The sequence below is a fragment of the Haliotis asinina genome, chromosome 14 (assembly GCF_037392515.1).
Source record: "Haliotis asinina isolate JCU_RB_2024 chromosome 14, JCU_Hal_asi_v2, whole genome shotgun sequence".
Lineage (NCBI taxonomy): Eukaryota > Metazoa > Mollusca > Gastropoda > Lepetellida > Haliotidae > Haliotis > Haliotis asinina.
This window is the reverse complement of record NC_090293.1, coordinates 48727996-48741696: the sequence shown is the minus strand read 5'-3', so window position 1 is coordinate 48741696 and position 13701 is coordinate 48727996. Positions and strand designations below refer to the sequence as shown.

General features: G+C 38.2%; 1 protein-coding gene across 1 annotated transcript; it reads right to left on the bottom strand.

Annotated features, from left to right (window-relative positions):
* Positions 1-4524: 4524 nt before the first annotated feature.
* LOC137261989 (protein Hikeshi-like) lies at positions 4525-13164 on the bottom strand. The gene is made up of 4 exons (XM_067799793.1): positions 13002-13164; positions 10943-11072; positions 9170-9274; positions 4525-8011 (listed from the first exon to the last, which is right to left on the bottom strand). The coding sequence occupies exons 1-4, from the start codon at positions 13029-13031 to the stop codon at positions 7689-7691; spliced, it is 588 nt and encodes a 195-aa protein (XP_067655894.1). The 5' UTR covers positions 13032-13164; the 3' UTR covers positions 4525-7688.
* Between the last annotated feature and the right edge of the window lie 537 nt (positions 13165-13701).

Here is a 13701-nt window from a genome sequence, read left to right as displayed (position 1 = left end):
GCTGATTGTGGTTTCCATGGTTCCTGATTCCTGATCTGGTTCCCCCAGTTCATCATCTCTTGAAGGAGACCCATCTGATTCTGGTTTCCATGGTTCCTGATACCCCCAGTTCATCATCTCTTCTAGCAGACACAGTTGATTCTGGTTTCCATGGCACCCTGATTCCTGATCTAGTTCCCCAAAGTTCATCATCTCTTGTAGCAGACCCAGCTGATTCTGGTTTCCATGGTTCCTGATTCCTGATCTAGTTCCCCAAGGTTCATCATCTCTTGTAGCAGACCCAGCCGATTCTGGTTTCCATGGCTCCTGATTCCTGATCTAGTTCCCCAAGGTTCATCATCTCTTGTAGCAGACCCAGCTGATTCTGTTGCACAACTTGAAACCATGCATTACCGATGTCAAACTGACACCACACAACAGTCAAGGCCCAAGAAAAACGAGGAAGAAGTAAATCTGGCAAAGTGATGACTTCAGTTTTCTTGGATTCGGAAGAAGTCATAATTGCAAACTACCTGATGAAAGGTCATTTCTATTACGACTGTGTCAAATTGCATGGGCAAGTAGATTATCAAGACTAAATTGCCGATGGTAGCATTATCAAAATTCATTGAAGATGTGTGTATAAACATCTGAATACGTTCATCCAGAATAACTTCGGAATGTCATCCATAATGGACATACAACCACATGACTCTGTTCTTTTATAAGAAGAAGCACCTAAAACCGAACATTAAGTGACATCTCTCCTTGTGCCTTACTGGTTCAACTATCTTCCGATTTAATGGACATACAACCACATGACTCTGTTCTTTTATAAGAAGAAGCACCTAAAACCGAACATTAAGTGACATCTCTCCTTGTGCCTTACTGGTTCAACTATCTTCCGATTTAATGGACATACAACCACATGACTCTGTTCTTTTATAAGAAGAAGCACCTAAAACCGAACATTAAGTGACATCTCTCCTTGTGCCTTACTGGTTCAACTATCTTCCGATTTAATGGACATACAACCACATGACTCTGTTCTTTTATAAGAAGAAGCACCTAAAACCGAACATTAAGTGACATCTCTCCTTGTGCCTTACTGGTTCAACTATCTTCCGATTTAATGGACATACAACCACATGACTCTGTTCTTTTATAAGAAGAAGCACCTAAAACCGAACATTAAGTGACATCTCTCCTTGTGCCTTACTGGTTCAACTATCTTCCGATTTAATGGACATACAACCACATGACTCTGTTCTTTTATAAGAAGAAGCACCTAAAACCGAACATTAAGTGACATCTCTCCTTGTGCCTTACTGGTTCAACTATCTTCCGATTTAATGAACATACAACCACATGACTCTGTTCTTTTATAAGAAGAAGCACCTAAAACCGAACATTAAGTGACATCTCTCCTTGTGCCTTACTGGTTCAACTATCTTCCGATTTAATGGACATACAACCACATGACTCTGTTCTTTTATAAGAAGAAGCACCTAAAACCGAACATTAAGTGACATCTCTCCTTGTGCCTTACTGGTTCAACTATCTTCCGATTTAATGGACATACAACCACATGACTCTGTTCTTTTATAAGAAGAAGCACCTAAAACCGAACATTAAGTGACATCTCTCCTTGTGCCTTACTGGTTCAACTATCTTCCGATTTAATGGACATACAACCACATGACTCTGTTCTTTTATAAGAAGAAGCACCTAAAACCGAACATTAAGTGACATCTCTCCTTGTGCCTTACTGGTTCAACTATCTTCCGATTTAATGGACATACAACCACATGACTCTGTTCTTTTATAAGAAGAAGCACCTAAAACCGAACATTAAGTGACATCTCTCCTTGTGCCTTACTGGTTCAACTATCTTCCGATTTAATGGACATACAACCACATGACTCTGTTCTTTTATAAGAAGAAGCACCTAAAACCGAACATTAAGTGACATCTCTCCTTGTGCCTTACTGGTTCAACTATCTTCCGATTTAATGGACATACAACCACATGACTCTGTTCTTTTATAAGAAGAAGCACCTAAAACCGAACATTAAGTGACATCTCTCCTTGTGCCTTACTGGTTCAACTATCTTCCGATTTAATGGACATACAACCACATGACTCTGTTCTTTTATAAGAAGAAGCACCTAAAACCGAACATTAAGTGACATCTCTCCTTGTGCCTTACTGGTTCAACTATCTTCCGATTTAATGGACATACAACCACATGACTCTGTTCTTTTATAAGAAGAAGCACCTAAAACCGAACATTAAGTGACATCTCTCCTTGTGCCTTACTGGTTCAACTATCTTCCGATTTAATGGACATACAACCACATGACTCTGTTCTTTTATAAGAAGAAGCACCTAAAACCGAACATTAAGTGACATCTCTCCTTGTGCCTTACTGGTTCAACTATCTTCCGATTTAATGGACATACAACCACATGACTCTGTTCTTTTATAAGAAGAAGCACCTAAAACCGAACATTAAGTGACATCTCTCCTTGTGCCTTACTGGTTCAACTATCTTCCGATTTAATGGACATACAACCACATGACTCTGTTCTTTTATAAGAAGAAGCACCTAAAACCGAACATTAAGTGACATCTCTCCTTGTGCCTTACTGGTTCAACTATCTTCCGATTTAATGGACTATACTGTGTGAAGGTTATGTCATCCAATCTTTTCAATGAAAATATTTATACCGCGCCTTTTCCATGCTAGATAGCTAGCTCAAAGAGTGCAACTCTGTTACGAGTGTGTATTTTCTGTATGTTTTGTTATTAATTAAGTAATAAGTATTATTTGGTCACAACATTTGGTGTTTTGAATATTAAATATAACGGGTCACATTTCGTTTTTGATAGATGGTCAACACTTTTAGGATTCTTGTTTTCCGGAATTTATCTGCTCTTAGATTTCTATGTGTTTACTTCCGGGAGACTTATTCGAGGGTATTCTACAGAGAACACGATGGCCGTAAGTAACCGAACTTTCAGGAAATGGCTGTATATATCTAAAATGGCTGGTTGCTGTGTTGAGGACGACACTCATTCATATTAACTGGAGGATATATTACAGCCACCGCTTGATCATCAAAACCCGTCAACGCCTGACCTACATTATCCGCTTTCAGACCGATCGCTGTGTTGACATTCTGCACAGTTGATTACCTCTCGTACTGAGACTTTGGTGAGTTTGATATATTATATTTTTGTGACCCATTGACTTAGATTTTGTCAAAATGTGTATTTGTAATCAGCACTGCCAAATTGACTTTGTATACCTTGCTCTCGTTGCATGATAATATATAATTTGAACGTTTATGACTTGTCTTTGTTCTGTTTTGCTGGTTCACGAGGGGATTTCTTACATAGCTTGTCACGGTAAAGTCTTAACCGTAACAAATTTGATTATTATTACCCCGGATAACCGTTAATAGTCTCACGACTTATTTCATTGGGTACCCATTTCCTGCAGGGTGAACAGGCAATCTGAAACAAGCTCACTAGCCTAAGGTGAGAGATCCGTATATCACATGTGCCTTGTATCACACACCTCTACCAATTTTAAATGTACGTCTCCATGCCAAAACTATTGATGAGAGCAATGAGAAAACTGACATCACCACTGAAATGAAGCAATGTTGGTAAGTGTATGTTGAGTCAACCCATCTTCTCCCCATTTCCGTTTTTCATAACACAGATCGCCGACTAATGGTTGAACTATCAAGCTAAATATTTCCAGGTGGTTTGAGTGCCTTTCTTTCCCATCACCTTGTCGAATATGTATTTAGATTGAATACCAAACTAACACATTCAATAGATCTGCATCTATTTCAGCATCACATGATCAATGGAACAACACCTGAAGTTTGCGTGGTTGAGTGAACCCATCTTCTTGTTTCTGAAAACAGATCACTGATTATTGGTTGAACTATAATGGGAGAGGTCAGTGTAATAACACAGTGCCAGGTCATATAGTCAAGACATGTAATCAGGGAAGTTGAAATTCTATTTACCTCTTAATTTCAAATAAAACAAAAAAACACTTACTAGTGGTGTTCCAATTAACTGAAATACTCAAGGTTTTGTCATAGAGACCAAACGACCAAGCATTTGATCCCATTTTCTCATAAACGAACACAAACGATTTTGAAACTTCAGTTTTAGGTTTGAAACACTTGACAATGGAACACATCCCTGAAGTTGTCAGGGTCTGAAAACTATTTAATTCTTAGAAAACTCACTTCATTGACGGAAAGGTCATGCCTGAATATTTCTTGAAGACTCCAGGAAGTTTATGGTCATGATATATTGGTCATCACTTCAAAGTATCAAGTTGCATCATGTTATACTTATCTGCAATAACAACCTGGATAGGAAAATCTGAAAAATTACTCTAATTTTTGTAATGATTCTTTGTTAGTAATGAAACAATCATCAATTGAGAGATTTCAACCAACTCCCATACCACTTACAAGCCACTACACTATGACACAACATAGAAAAGGCCTTCAAAATGGTATGAAAACATTTTATTTATATTAAAATATGGCTGCACAAAATATGGTATACATTCACATTGATTTCAAGTCAAATGCAAGAGAACACCTGCCAGATGATGGCACATACATTTGTGTTCAATTCAAGTACAATAGCAGATAGAAAGCATAAAACAGTGAGGAAGACAACACCTGAATGATCATATCATAACTAAATACTTGTACACTACTATTTCTTTGGTTCAAACTCATTTGCATGTCAAGATTATTATCTTATGAAATAATGTAGCTTAAACTCGGTGGCAAGTTGTTTTTTTTGTTTCCACATCCTTTTTACCAAATGATTACAAAATAATTCTGTTTTAATTACAAACAAACATAACTAAATCAAAGCCTTCAAAAGACATAGACTGAAATCATCCAAGATTTTCCTTCACTTTAACCTTGCCCAAAGCTTCATCAAATTCTTTGACTAGACATCAGAGTCATAGCAGTAACCATGGTTACACACCTACCCCAAGCAAACAGTAAACAGTAAACATTCATCAGTTAGTTCAGGTGAGAATTCAGACCAAAATAAATTACAGGCAAGGAGTAGGATGGTGATGGACAAGCTTGACACCTGGAAGTATTTAGACTAGGTCATGTAATGCATTGTCATTCAAACACAGGAGTTCCATTCTTGAATGCCTCATCCTCCACATTGATCTCCAGTGAAAGTAAATGTGAAAACGTCCAACATCCCTATCTAGTGAACAGGAAAAGAAAGGCAAGTTAAAAATGAAATCTCACAAAAGTAAGTGTTCATGTTTACGTCTTCTATTTAAAAACTTGTCAAAAACACAAAATTGCATTTCTTTGCTCTTTAGTATTATCTGTTGTAAGGTAACAAAGACTAAATACACTTGGTGTAACAACATCAGTTGTGATGTGACCAAAGTAACATCGATCGGTTTTGGTGTAACCATGGGAACATCACATCTGGCATAAGTTCTGATGTAACCATGGTAGCATCATATGTGGCATAACAACATCTGTTATGGCTTAACCATGGTAACATCGCTTCTGGTGCATAACATCATTCTGATGTAACTACATAACATCATTCTGATGTAACCATGGTAACATCACATCTGGCATAACAACATCAGTTCCAGTGTAACCATAACATCACTCCTGGCATAAATCAATTCTGGTGTAACCATGGTAACATCACACCTGGCATAACAACATCATTTGTACAGGAATACACCTGCAGTGTGTTTTAACCATTTTCAGGATTTAAATCAGAAAATAGTTCCTAAGCTTCTCTAAAGGAAAGCTGTCAAAGGTGATCCAAAACCTTTATTATGTGAACTCTAAAAAATGACATAAATACTAAGACTTGTTTCATACAAGCAACATCATACAGCAATAATACTGTAAATTTTGCTCAGTTCGTCTTGACTTTTAGTTTAGCAGAGATATCGCATGGATGTGGAAAGGGTTTTGTTGCTTCTTTTGTGAAAACACCACTGCGGTACCTCCAAAAGAATATTTCAAAATTGTGATAATGACTTTGAATTCAATTGAAAAACTGAAAAATTAGGTGGTACTCCAAGAGACAAATGACCATTAATCATGTAAAAAGAGTTGAAGATCTGCGAACCAAAAACCAGGATTACTGAGGTTTGCAATTTGACCTTCAGTTTTATAAGTAAAAGTGTGTAGAAAGAGATTTCAGATATTATTTGATTCCATTAACATTTTAATGTCACTAAGAGGTCCCATATGTCATCAGCAACCCATGCTTGTCATAACATGATCGGATGGTCAGGCTCGCAGACTTGGTTGACACGTCATTGGTTCTCAATTGCGCAGATTGATGCTGTTGATCACTGGATTGTCAGGCCTAGATTTGATTATTTACAGACAACCGCCATAAAGCGAGAATATTGCTGAATGTGGCGTAAAACTAAACCCATCCATTCAGCTCCCTGTTGGAATTCTGAGATAGAACTGAATGTCAGCTCATGGGCAATTCCTGCATCCTGTTGTCAACATGAATCAGTGCTCATAACATTGATCACTGGTTTGTCTAACTCTGACATTACACAACAAAACAACAAAGTGGATGGTATATTCACTGCATTCGATGTTAGAACTGGTCTTCAGCAACCCAGGCTGGTCAAAAGAGGTGACTAACAGGACTGGGTGATGAGGCTCACTGACATACGTCATCATATCCAAATGGCCTATTGTATGTTCATGATGTTGATCCCTGGATTGTCTGGTCCAGGTTTGATTATTTACAGACCACCACCATATAGCAGGAAAAATGCTGAGTGCGGCATTAACAAACAAACATTAATCAGAAGCAGGGTGATAGATTTGATTGCCAATGGAACATTATAGAGAGTTACAATGGTTACTGCTGCCCCATAGAGTGTATATGATGTTTTCATACTTCAGCAGACTAAAACATATCTTTTGAGAATTCAAACAGAGTCTTTGCCAAAAACTTTGACAGACTTAAAAGCAGCATTTAATTATGAGGTCACACAAATGCATTTACTAAATTGTTTTGTGTTCTTATATAATCTGACACAATAAACTGGTGGAGGCACGTGGGTCTGGGTCTCGATGTGGGTATATTTGTGAGTGTCCCTGTGCAAGATACTTAGATCCACATTGTCTCAGTTCAGTCAGGTGTAAAACGGGCACCCATGAGGATGTGCTGGTAATATGAATAATAAGTTCATTTCGCCTAACAGGCTGCAGCATGGCTGTATGATGACACTATGGGTAGGGAACACCAGATATAGGCATCACACATTGTACCCATGTGGAGAATCGAACCCGGGCCTGCTGCATAAAGAGTGAAAGCTTTAACTAGTAGGCCCCTGGAACCCTCAAGGTATAGTGCTGATTTACCTCAGACATAATCAGGGGTAACTGGAATTTGAACCCATGATCACAGATCCCTGACATATCAAAGAGAGGTAACTCTGAAGAGCAAATGGCCTAGACAACTACACTACTTATGCTCCTGCTATATTAAGGAAGAAAACTGAGAGAGACACAGAAAGCTAAGAGGTGATGTGCTTTCACAAAAGCGCACAAGAATCTGCATTCTTCACACATGACATGAGATGCATGATCATCGGACACAAGTCTCTTTTTGACCAACGACAATCTCCATCAAGACCTCCAAAAATTGGGGTTTTGTTCTAAGCGTCTCTGAAAATTTTCAAACCACTTTTGTAATGTGCTGATGGGTACGAATGTCTCCGATGGGTTTGGTGTCATCTGAGACTGGGTGACTGCAAACGAGGAGGCAAAATTGAAAAAGTTCTCCAGCATCTTCCTTGAATATTCTACAAATGCTTCCACACTGGACACATTAGCTTGTGTTACTGGCGTCTGCTGTGCAAGTTGAGACAGTGGCTCCACAGATATTCCTATCTGGGCATTGTGGGATGCCTGTTGACCAAACATGTTCTGTTGAAATGAATTACCTCCCCCTGGAAGAAATACAAAAAGCAAATTTGAAAAAGATTCTTAGCAACACTGCTTCAAGTTCTGCTAGAGCACCTACATGGGATAAAATCTGTAGGTAACTTGTCGACAGGTACAAATGAAAAAATCACTGATTATTATAAATATTTCTATATGCAAGTGACTTAGCAGAACTTGTAGACCAGAACATTATTGAGAATCTTCAGGGAGATCAAATGGGCATGATATTTTGTATCAATTGTCTGTCACACTCAGCAATATTTGTTCAAAATAACAGCAATAAGTAAATAATAAAATGTGGACCAGTTAAGCGACTGATATCATGAGCATTGATCTTTGCCTACATCAATCAAGCCATCAAACCTGACCTTCAAAACCATGGGGTCTTGAAGACAATCTAACTAACAATGTGTCTATCATGTGTCACAATGAAATGAACAAATCAAACCATTATTTCAATTTTACTGTTATCACTGTAACGAGGACCCATTCATTCTTAATTTTGATTACTCATAGATAATGAATAATCAGTTCTGGACCAAACATCCAGTGATCAACATCATGAGCATCGAGTTAAGCAACTGTGATACGATCAAATGTGTCAACCAAATCAACAAGCCTGACCATCCGAACCAGTTTGCCTCCTCTTACAAGAAGCATAGTCGCCTTTTGTAGCAAGCACGTCTCACCGCACGATCCCATTATTTGCCTCTTACAAGCATGCGTTAAGGAAGACCAGTTGACAAATAGGATCCAGGCTTGAGTCGATTATTCAGACAGCCGCCCTAAAGCTGGAACATTGCTGAGTGCTGCATAAAACTAGACTCACTCACTCAGTGAATTAACCACACAGGTGTGAATCAATATCTAATCAATATATACAAATCCTGATGATCCAGAAATGTACTAGTCATGCAAGAATGACCAACCCTTTAATAGAATTCCCTAGCATTGTGAGCAAAATAAAATTCAATGAAATAATTCAAAGGAGTATGAATCAAAATGTCAGATGTTATGAGATAACAAACGGTTTCTTAAATGAACTAATCCCAATCACCATGAAAAGTATTAGTCCAAAAAGTTAAAGTTAAACCGTCACTAATCCTTTAATAGAACTGAGAACTGATTTGATGAGCAGCTCTAGACATGAACGAAAGACCAACCTGTTTTCAGTGAAGATATCTTAAATATCGTGCTTGGTTTTGCATTTGTTAAATGCCCCAACAGCTGCCATGAAGGGCCATCTGTGCTTGGCCAGGAGAAGTACACTGTAACAGACATGATTGTTTTATATTCATAGTAACTTACTGAGCACTGGTATGCAGACATAATCTCAACGCTTTTCAAACTACATGTGTTACACAATACTTTTCTGTTATTGGTTAAAAATTACCAAAGTGATGATGAGTTTTGGCACTATTTAATGCCCACACTCTACACAGGAATTCATTCTCAAATGATATTTCTCATTGAAATTAAAAGACAAAATGGCAGAGAAGTGACCTTTTCTCTGGCCAGCAGCTGACCATCTTGACTTTGACATGTAAGTAAATATTTACTTTACTTTGTAGAAAATAGAATCAGTAAGTACAATTAGTATTAATTACTGTCCAATACTTACAAAATATAAATATAATATGTATCATAATACCACACAAAAACAATAAAGGTTCCTGTCCAAAAGAAAATTGCATTAACAGTAGGTACAGTGAAAGCCCTCAAAACCAGCAGCCCTCCAGTCCGGCATGTTCCCAATATCAGAGACTAGTTATTTATAATCATTTACATGCCTCAAATCCAGCCTCCGTCTGTTCTGTATCTTGGCACAACAAGGACTGCCCAAAATGACAGTTTGTATAGTAATTAATGTTCTCTAAACCGGCATCCGGTACCTCACTTCTGTTGTGATTGGTGAGTGTGCATTAACAATACAATCCAATACCATTGCATTAAAGGTCACAAACAACCAAAAAATCAAAAATAATTATTACACAGTTCATAATATACAAAATGCATATAAAACGCAATACGAAAACCCAGTCAGAGCGGGCGGGTGTGCACTCAAGTGTAATGAAGCCTTTTCACTGGCCACTGGTTCATCTGCCGATCCGCTTAGTCGACTCTTTGTTTAGTCGACTCTTTGTTTAGGGCTTATAAGCCCAAGAGGTGTTAATTTCAAATTAGATGTGGTCAGTGATGGAAGTTGTCATTAGCAGACAGGCAGATTGGCATTTAGGATGATTTGTTTTGGTAAGTACATACCAAAAGGTATCAGAATCTACAAAGTTGTGTCTTATGTTGCATGTGACCTTTAAGCTCATTGATGCTGCCTGAAAACAGTAAATATATGCGAAAACGTTCCGTCCATACCCCTCTCTTTTAACACAGTAAAAAGAGAGTCCTGTCCCAGAATAATGTTTCAACACTGAAATAAGTTCATTTATTGTTTTTACACCTGTTCTAGTATATTGAAAGTATATTTAGGGTGAGGCATACATGTCAGTTTTTAATTTTGGTTTTTGATAGGGTCAGGGGTTATGATGGAACTCCTATCTATCTCTGCGTAGATAAGGCAAATTGGTGAGTGACACATGTCCCATTTGTGGTGTCACAACGTGTCACAATTTGTCAGTCACTCAGCATGTAAAGATGGCTAGACCAGACAAGCAGGCTATATTGGAATCAGCCCTTAAACTGAAAATTCAGTTGATAAAAGATCTGGATGCAATTCCTCGGCCTACTCAAAAAGAGTATGTTGAATGTCAACATGTTGTTCAGTTGTATTTTACAGCTCATGGATGTCATTCTCAGGCTGTAAAAAGAAAAGTTGTTGGTACCAGCAAAATAATGCCAGTATAGAAGTTATGACGGTTTAGAGGGCTTCCACTGAACATCCAATAACTATAATGCAGATGAGAGTTTTAAGTGCTTCCTACCAGCTCCTCCAAAGCCTTCAGGGAATGGAGTCTGTCCCGTCATGAAGAGGACGACGTGGTTGATGTTGTCGGCATCAGTGATGTTGAACAGAAATTGAGTCTCTGACACCTGCTGTAGGTCCGTTTGTACCTGAACATACAGAAGATGGTACATGAATTCAAGAAAACACCTTGATACACCTTTGGGTTCATGTTTGTTTGTTGTTTCAATTAATGCAAGGAAATATTCCAATCTACAAATGAATTATATTTGGAGCTATTATTAAATAACACATTAATAATTTAGTTTTTGACAGATAGTCTTGTGATTGACATCATGAACATTATTTTTTGTGACTGAATAACATGAGACGCATTAACTATGTCAGCAAGCCTGACCATCTAATCCTGTCTGTATCCACTTCTCACAAGCATGGGTCAGTAAAGACAAAATCTATATAGGGAAGTATAAATGTAAAAAGTAGTGTGTATGCATGGTGTCATTCTCTTTCCACAGAGGTTACTTGTCATATCTTCCTACGAACCTCTGTTCTAATATGGCTCTTTCTTGGTGCGATTGTTCCAGATTCGTGATTGGTTGCCATCTGATTTAGTTGTGCCATCAGCGACGTTCTTTCAAAAGTAATCATTCATAACATCTCGGTAATTTCCTTATGCATCGGGAAAACTAGAACCTCTTCCCCAACATGAGGCACAAATGTTTCTTCCAGATAGAGCACATTCATGAAATGGCAATTCAATGGCGTCTCCATTGCCCTCATTGACAACTAGCTATTAAACTTGTGTTTCACAACAACACAAGTCGCCAACTTGCTTAGGTTAGTGAAGCTGGATTGTAAGTCGATATATCATGCATTCTGATGGGATAGAAAGAAGGGAGATACCTTGAGTTGCAATTATTTGCCACTAGGGGTTTTATGAGAACCAGCAAATATGGCCGAATTAGAACAGACGTTCACAGGAAGATGTGACAAGTAACCTCTGTGGAAAGAGAATGGCATGGTGTGTAAATCTATTTAACTCTGGGATTTATGGTCACGTCTGGCGGTGACAACTGTGTGGAACAGAACACTGAAAATTATGAAAGCATCAGAAACAGTTGTGACATAAGTATCATAAGCATCTTAACTTACAAATGCTTATTCAACTCAGACACACACTAAAATCTTAGTGTGAGTTTAGTTTTATGCCGCATTCAGCAACATTCCAGCCAATCACGTCTAGACCAGACAATCCAGTGATCAGCAGCAGGAGCATCATATTGCACGACTGGGATATGATGTGTGAACCAAGACCAAGATTTTCGAAGTTCTCTTGTTGCTAAGAAAGTCGTAAGTGCCATACGTTAACATTAACTTACGACTATCTTAGCACTAAGAGAGCTTAAAAAATGTAGGCCCAAGTCAGCAAGCCTGACCACGCAATCCTGTTAGTGGCCTCATACAACAAGAATGGATTACAGATGATCATGTGTCTAAAATCTTAGAGGACTTATATAACTTAATGTTATCAATGAACTGCAACAAGATTCACAGACATGCAGATCTGCTGAGTTTGTAGGCTTGATGATCTTGGTACTGCCTATCCTGCCAACTGATCACAAACTTGAACTGTGAATCCAACATTCAAGGCCTAAGTGATTAGCACAACACTGTCAACAGTATGGATCACACTATGTAAACAAATACTTTTCGCATTAGTTGGATGAGATACATTGGATCAGGTTGTTGCTTCCAATTTGTGAACATAATACAAATGACAATGTGTCTGGCATATTGCCCACATGCTTCTGCAAGTCTTCCAGCCTTGTGGCGTGGCTCGATGACTATCATAGATCGGTTAGAATTATTCAGTTGCCATTTCCAGAACAGTTCGATGATGGAAGCAAACTATCATGACACATCAACCTAAGCATGACACACAATACGAGGAATCTTTAATAACCGTTTGCTACAGGATATAGGTATAATTCAAGGCCAAGCTCTACTCGGAAGCCCAGGCTAACACTCTTAGCTTCCTCTCGACTGATTTTCCGAGCTCGTTTACACTAAATACTTACAAGACGGCCTGAAATTATTAGCCCAAACATCTCTCCGGTGCGTTAGTAGCTAAACAGAAATATGCATTCCAAAATTGCTGTTAATACGCGCCGTATATTCCTCACTAAGCTTCAAGAACGTTCTTGACTGTCCAGAATGTAAACACCTAAGGGGGGTAATTATGTAGTCAACAAAGGGAGATAATAGCTGAAGGCTGAAACTTCGCAAAATAATTGTTATTAAGCCAAATTCACGTCAAACTAGCCCCAACGCCACAAACTGGAATCTGAGTAATACGTTTGCAGACGCGAGACAAAACGTGGCTCTTTATTATTTAACCAAACGGTTTGGACTTACTCTTCAAAAATAGATCAAATGTATATTATTTAATTACATTATAGATTACATAATCGAAAAGCGAACCCAGTGGAATGGGAGGTTGAGAAAATAAAGAAATCTAGACTAACTCTATTTAGGGATTTGACAATGCAGAAAGAGCTTGGCCAAAGGGGAAACATAATTCATTAAAATCTACTGCGTTGTTTGAGTGTATCTACTTATTCTATAACTTCTTTCACATGCACCTTTAATTTTGATGAAGGAAATGTACCATCAGGTGAGAGGTGTTTGCAAGTAATAGCAATAGTTTTATGATTTAAGAAAATTGTTAGGGCGTATGTGATGTGATCTGATCCGCCACTGATGCTTGTAATGCTTGAG

Excerpts from the sequence above, each read along its gene's own strand:
- LOC137261989 (XM_067799793.1), bottom strand. The coding sequence starts at position 13,031 with ATGTTTGGGCTAATAATTTCAGGCCGTCTT. Across the intron at positions 9,275-10,942 it reads TGAAGGCTTTGGAGGAGCTG|TGTACTTCTCCTGGCCAAGC; the intron begins GTAGGAAGCACT and ends TGTCTGTTACAG. Across the intron at positions 8,012-9,169 it reads GATATCTTCACTGAAAACAG|GGGGAGGTAATTCATTTCAA; the intron begins GTTGGTCTTTCG and ends TATTTCTTCCAG.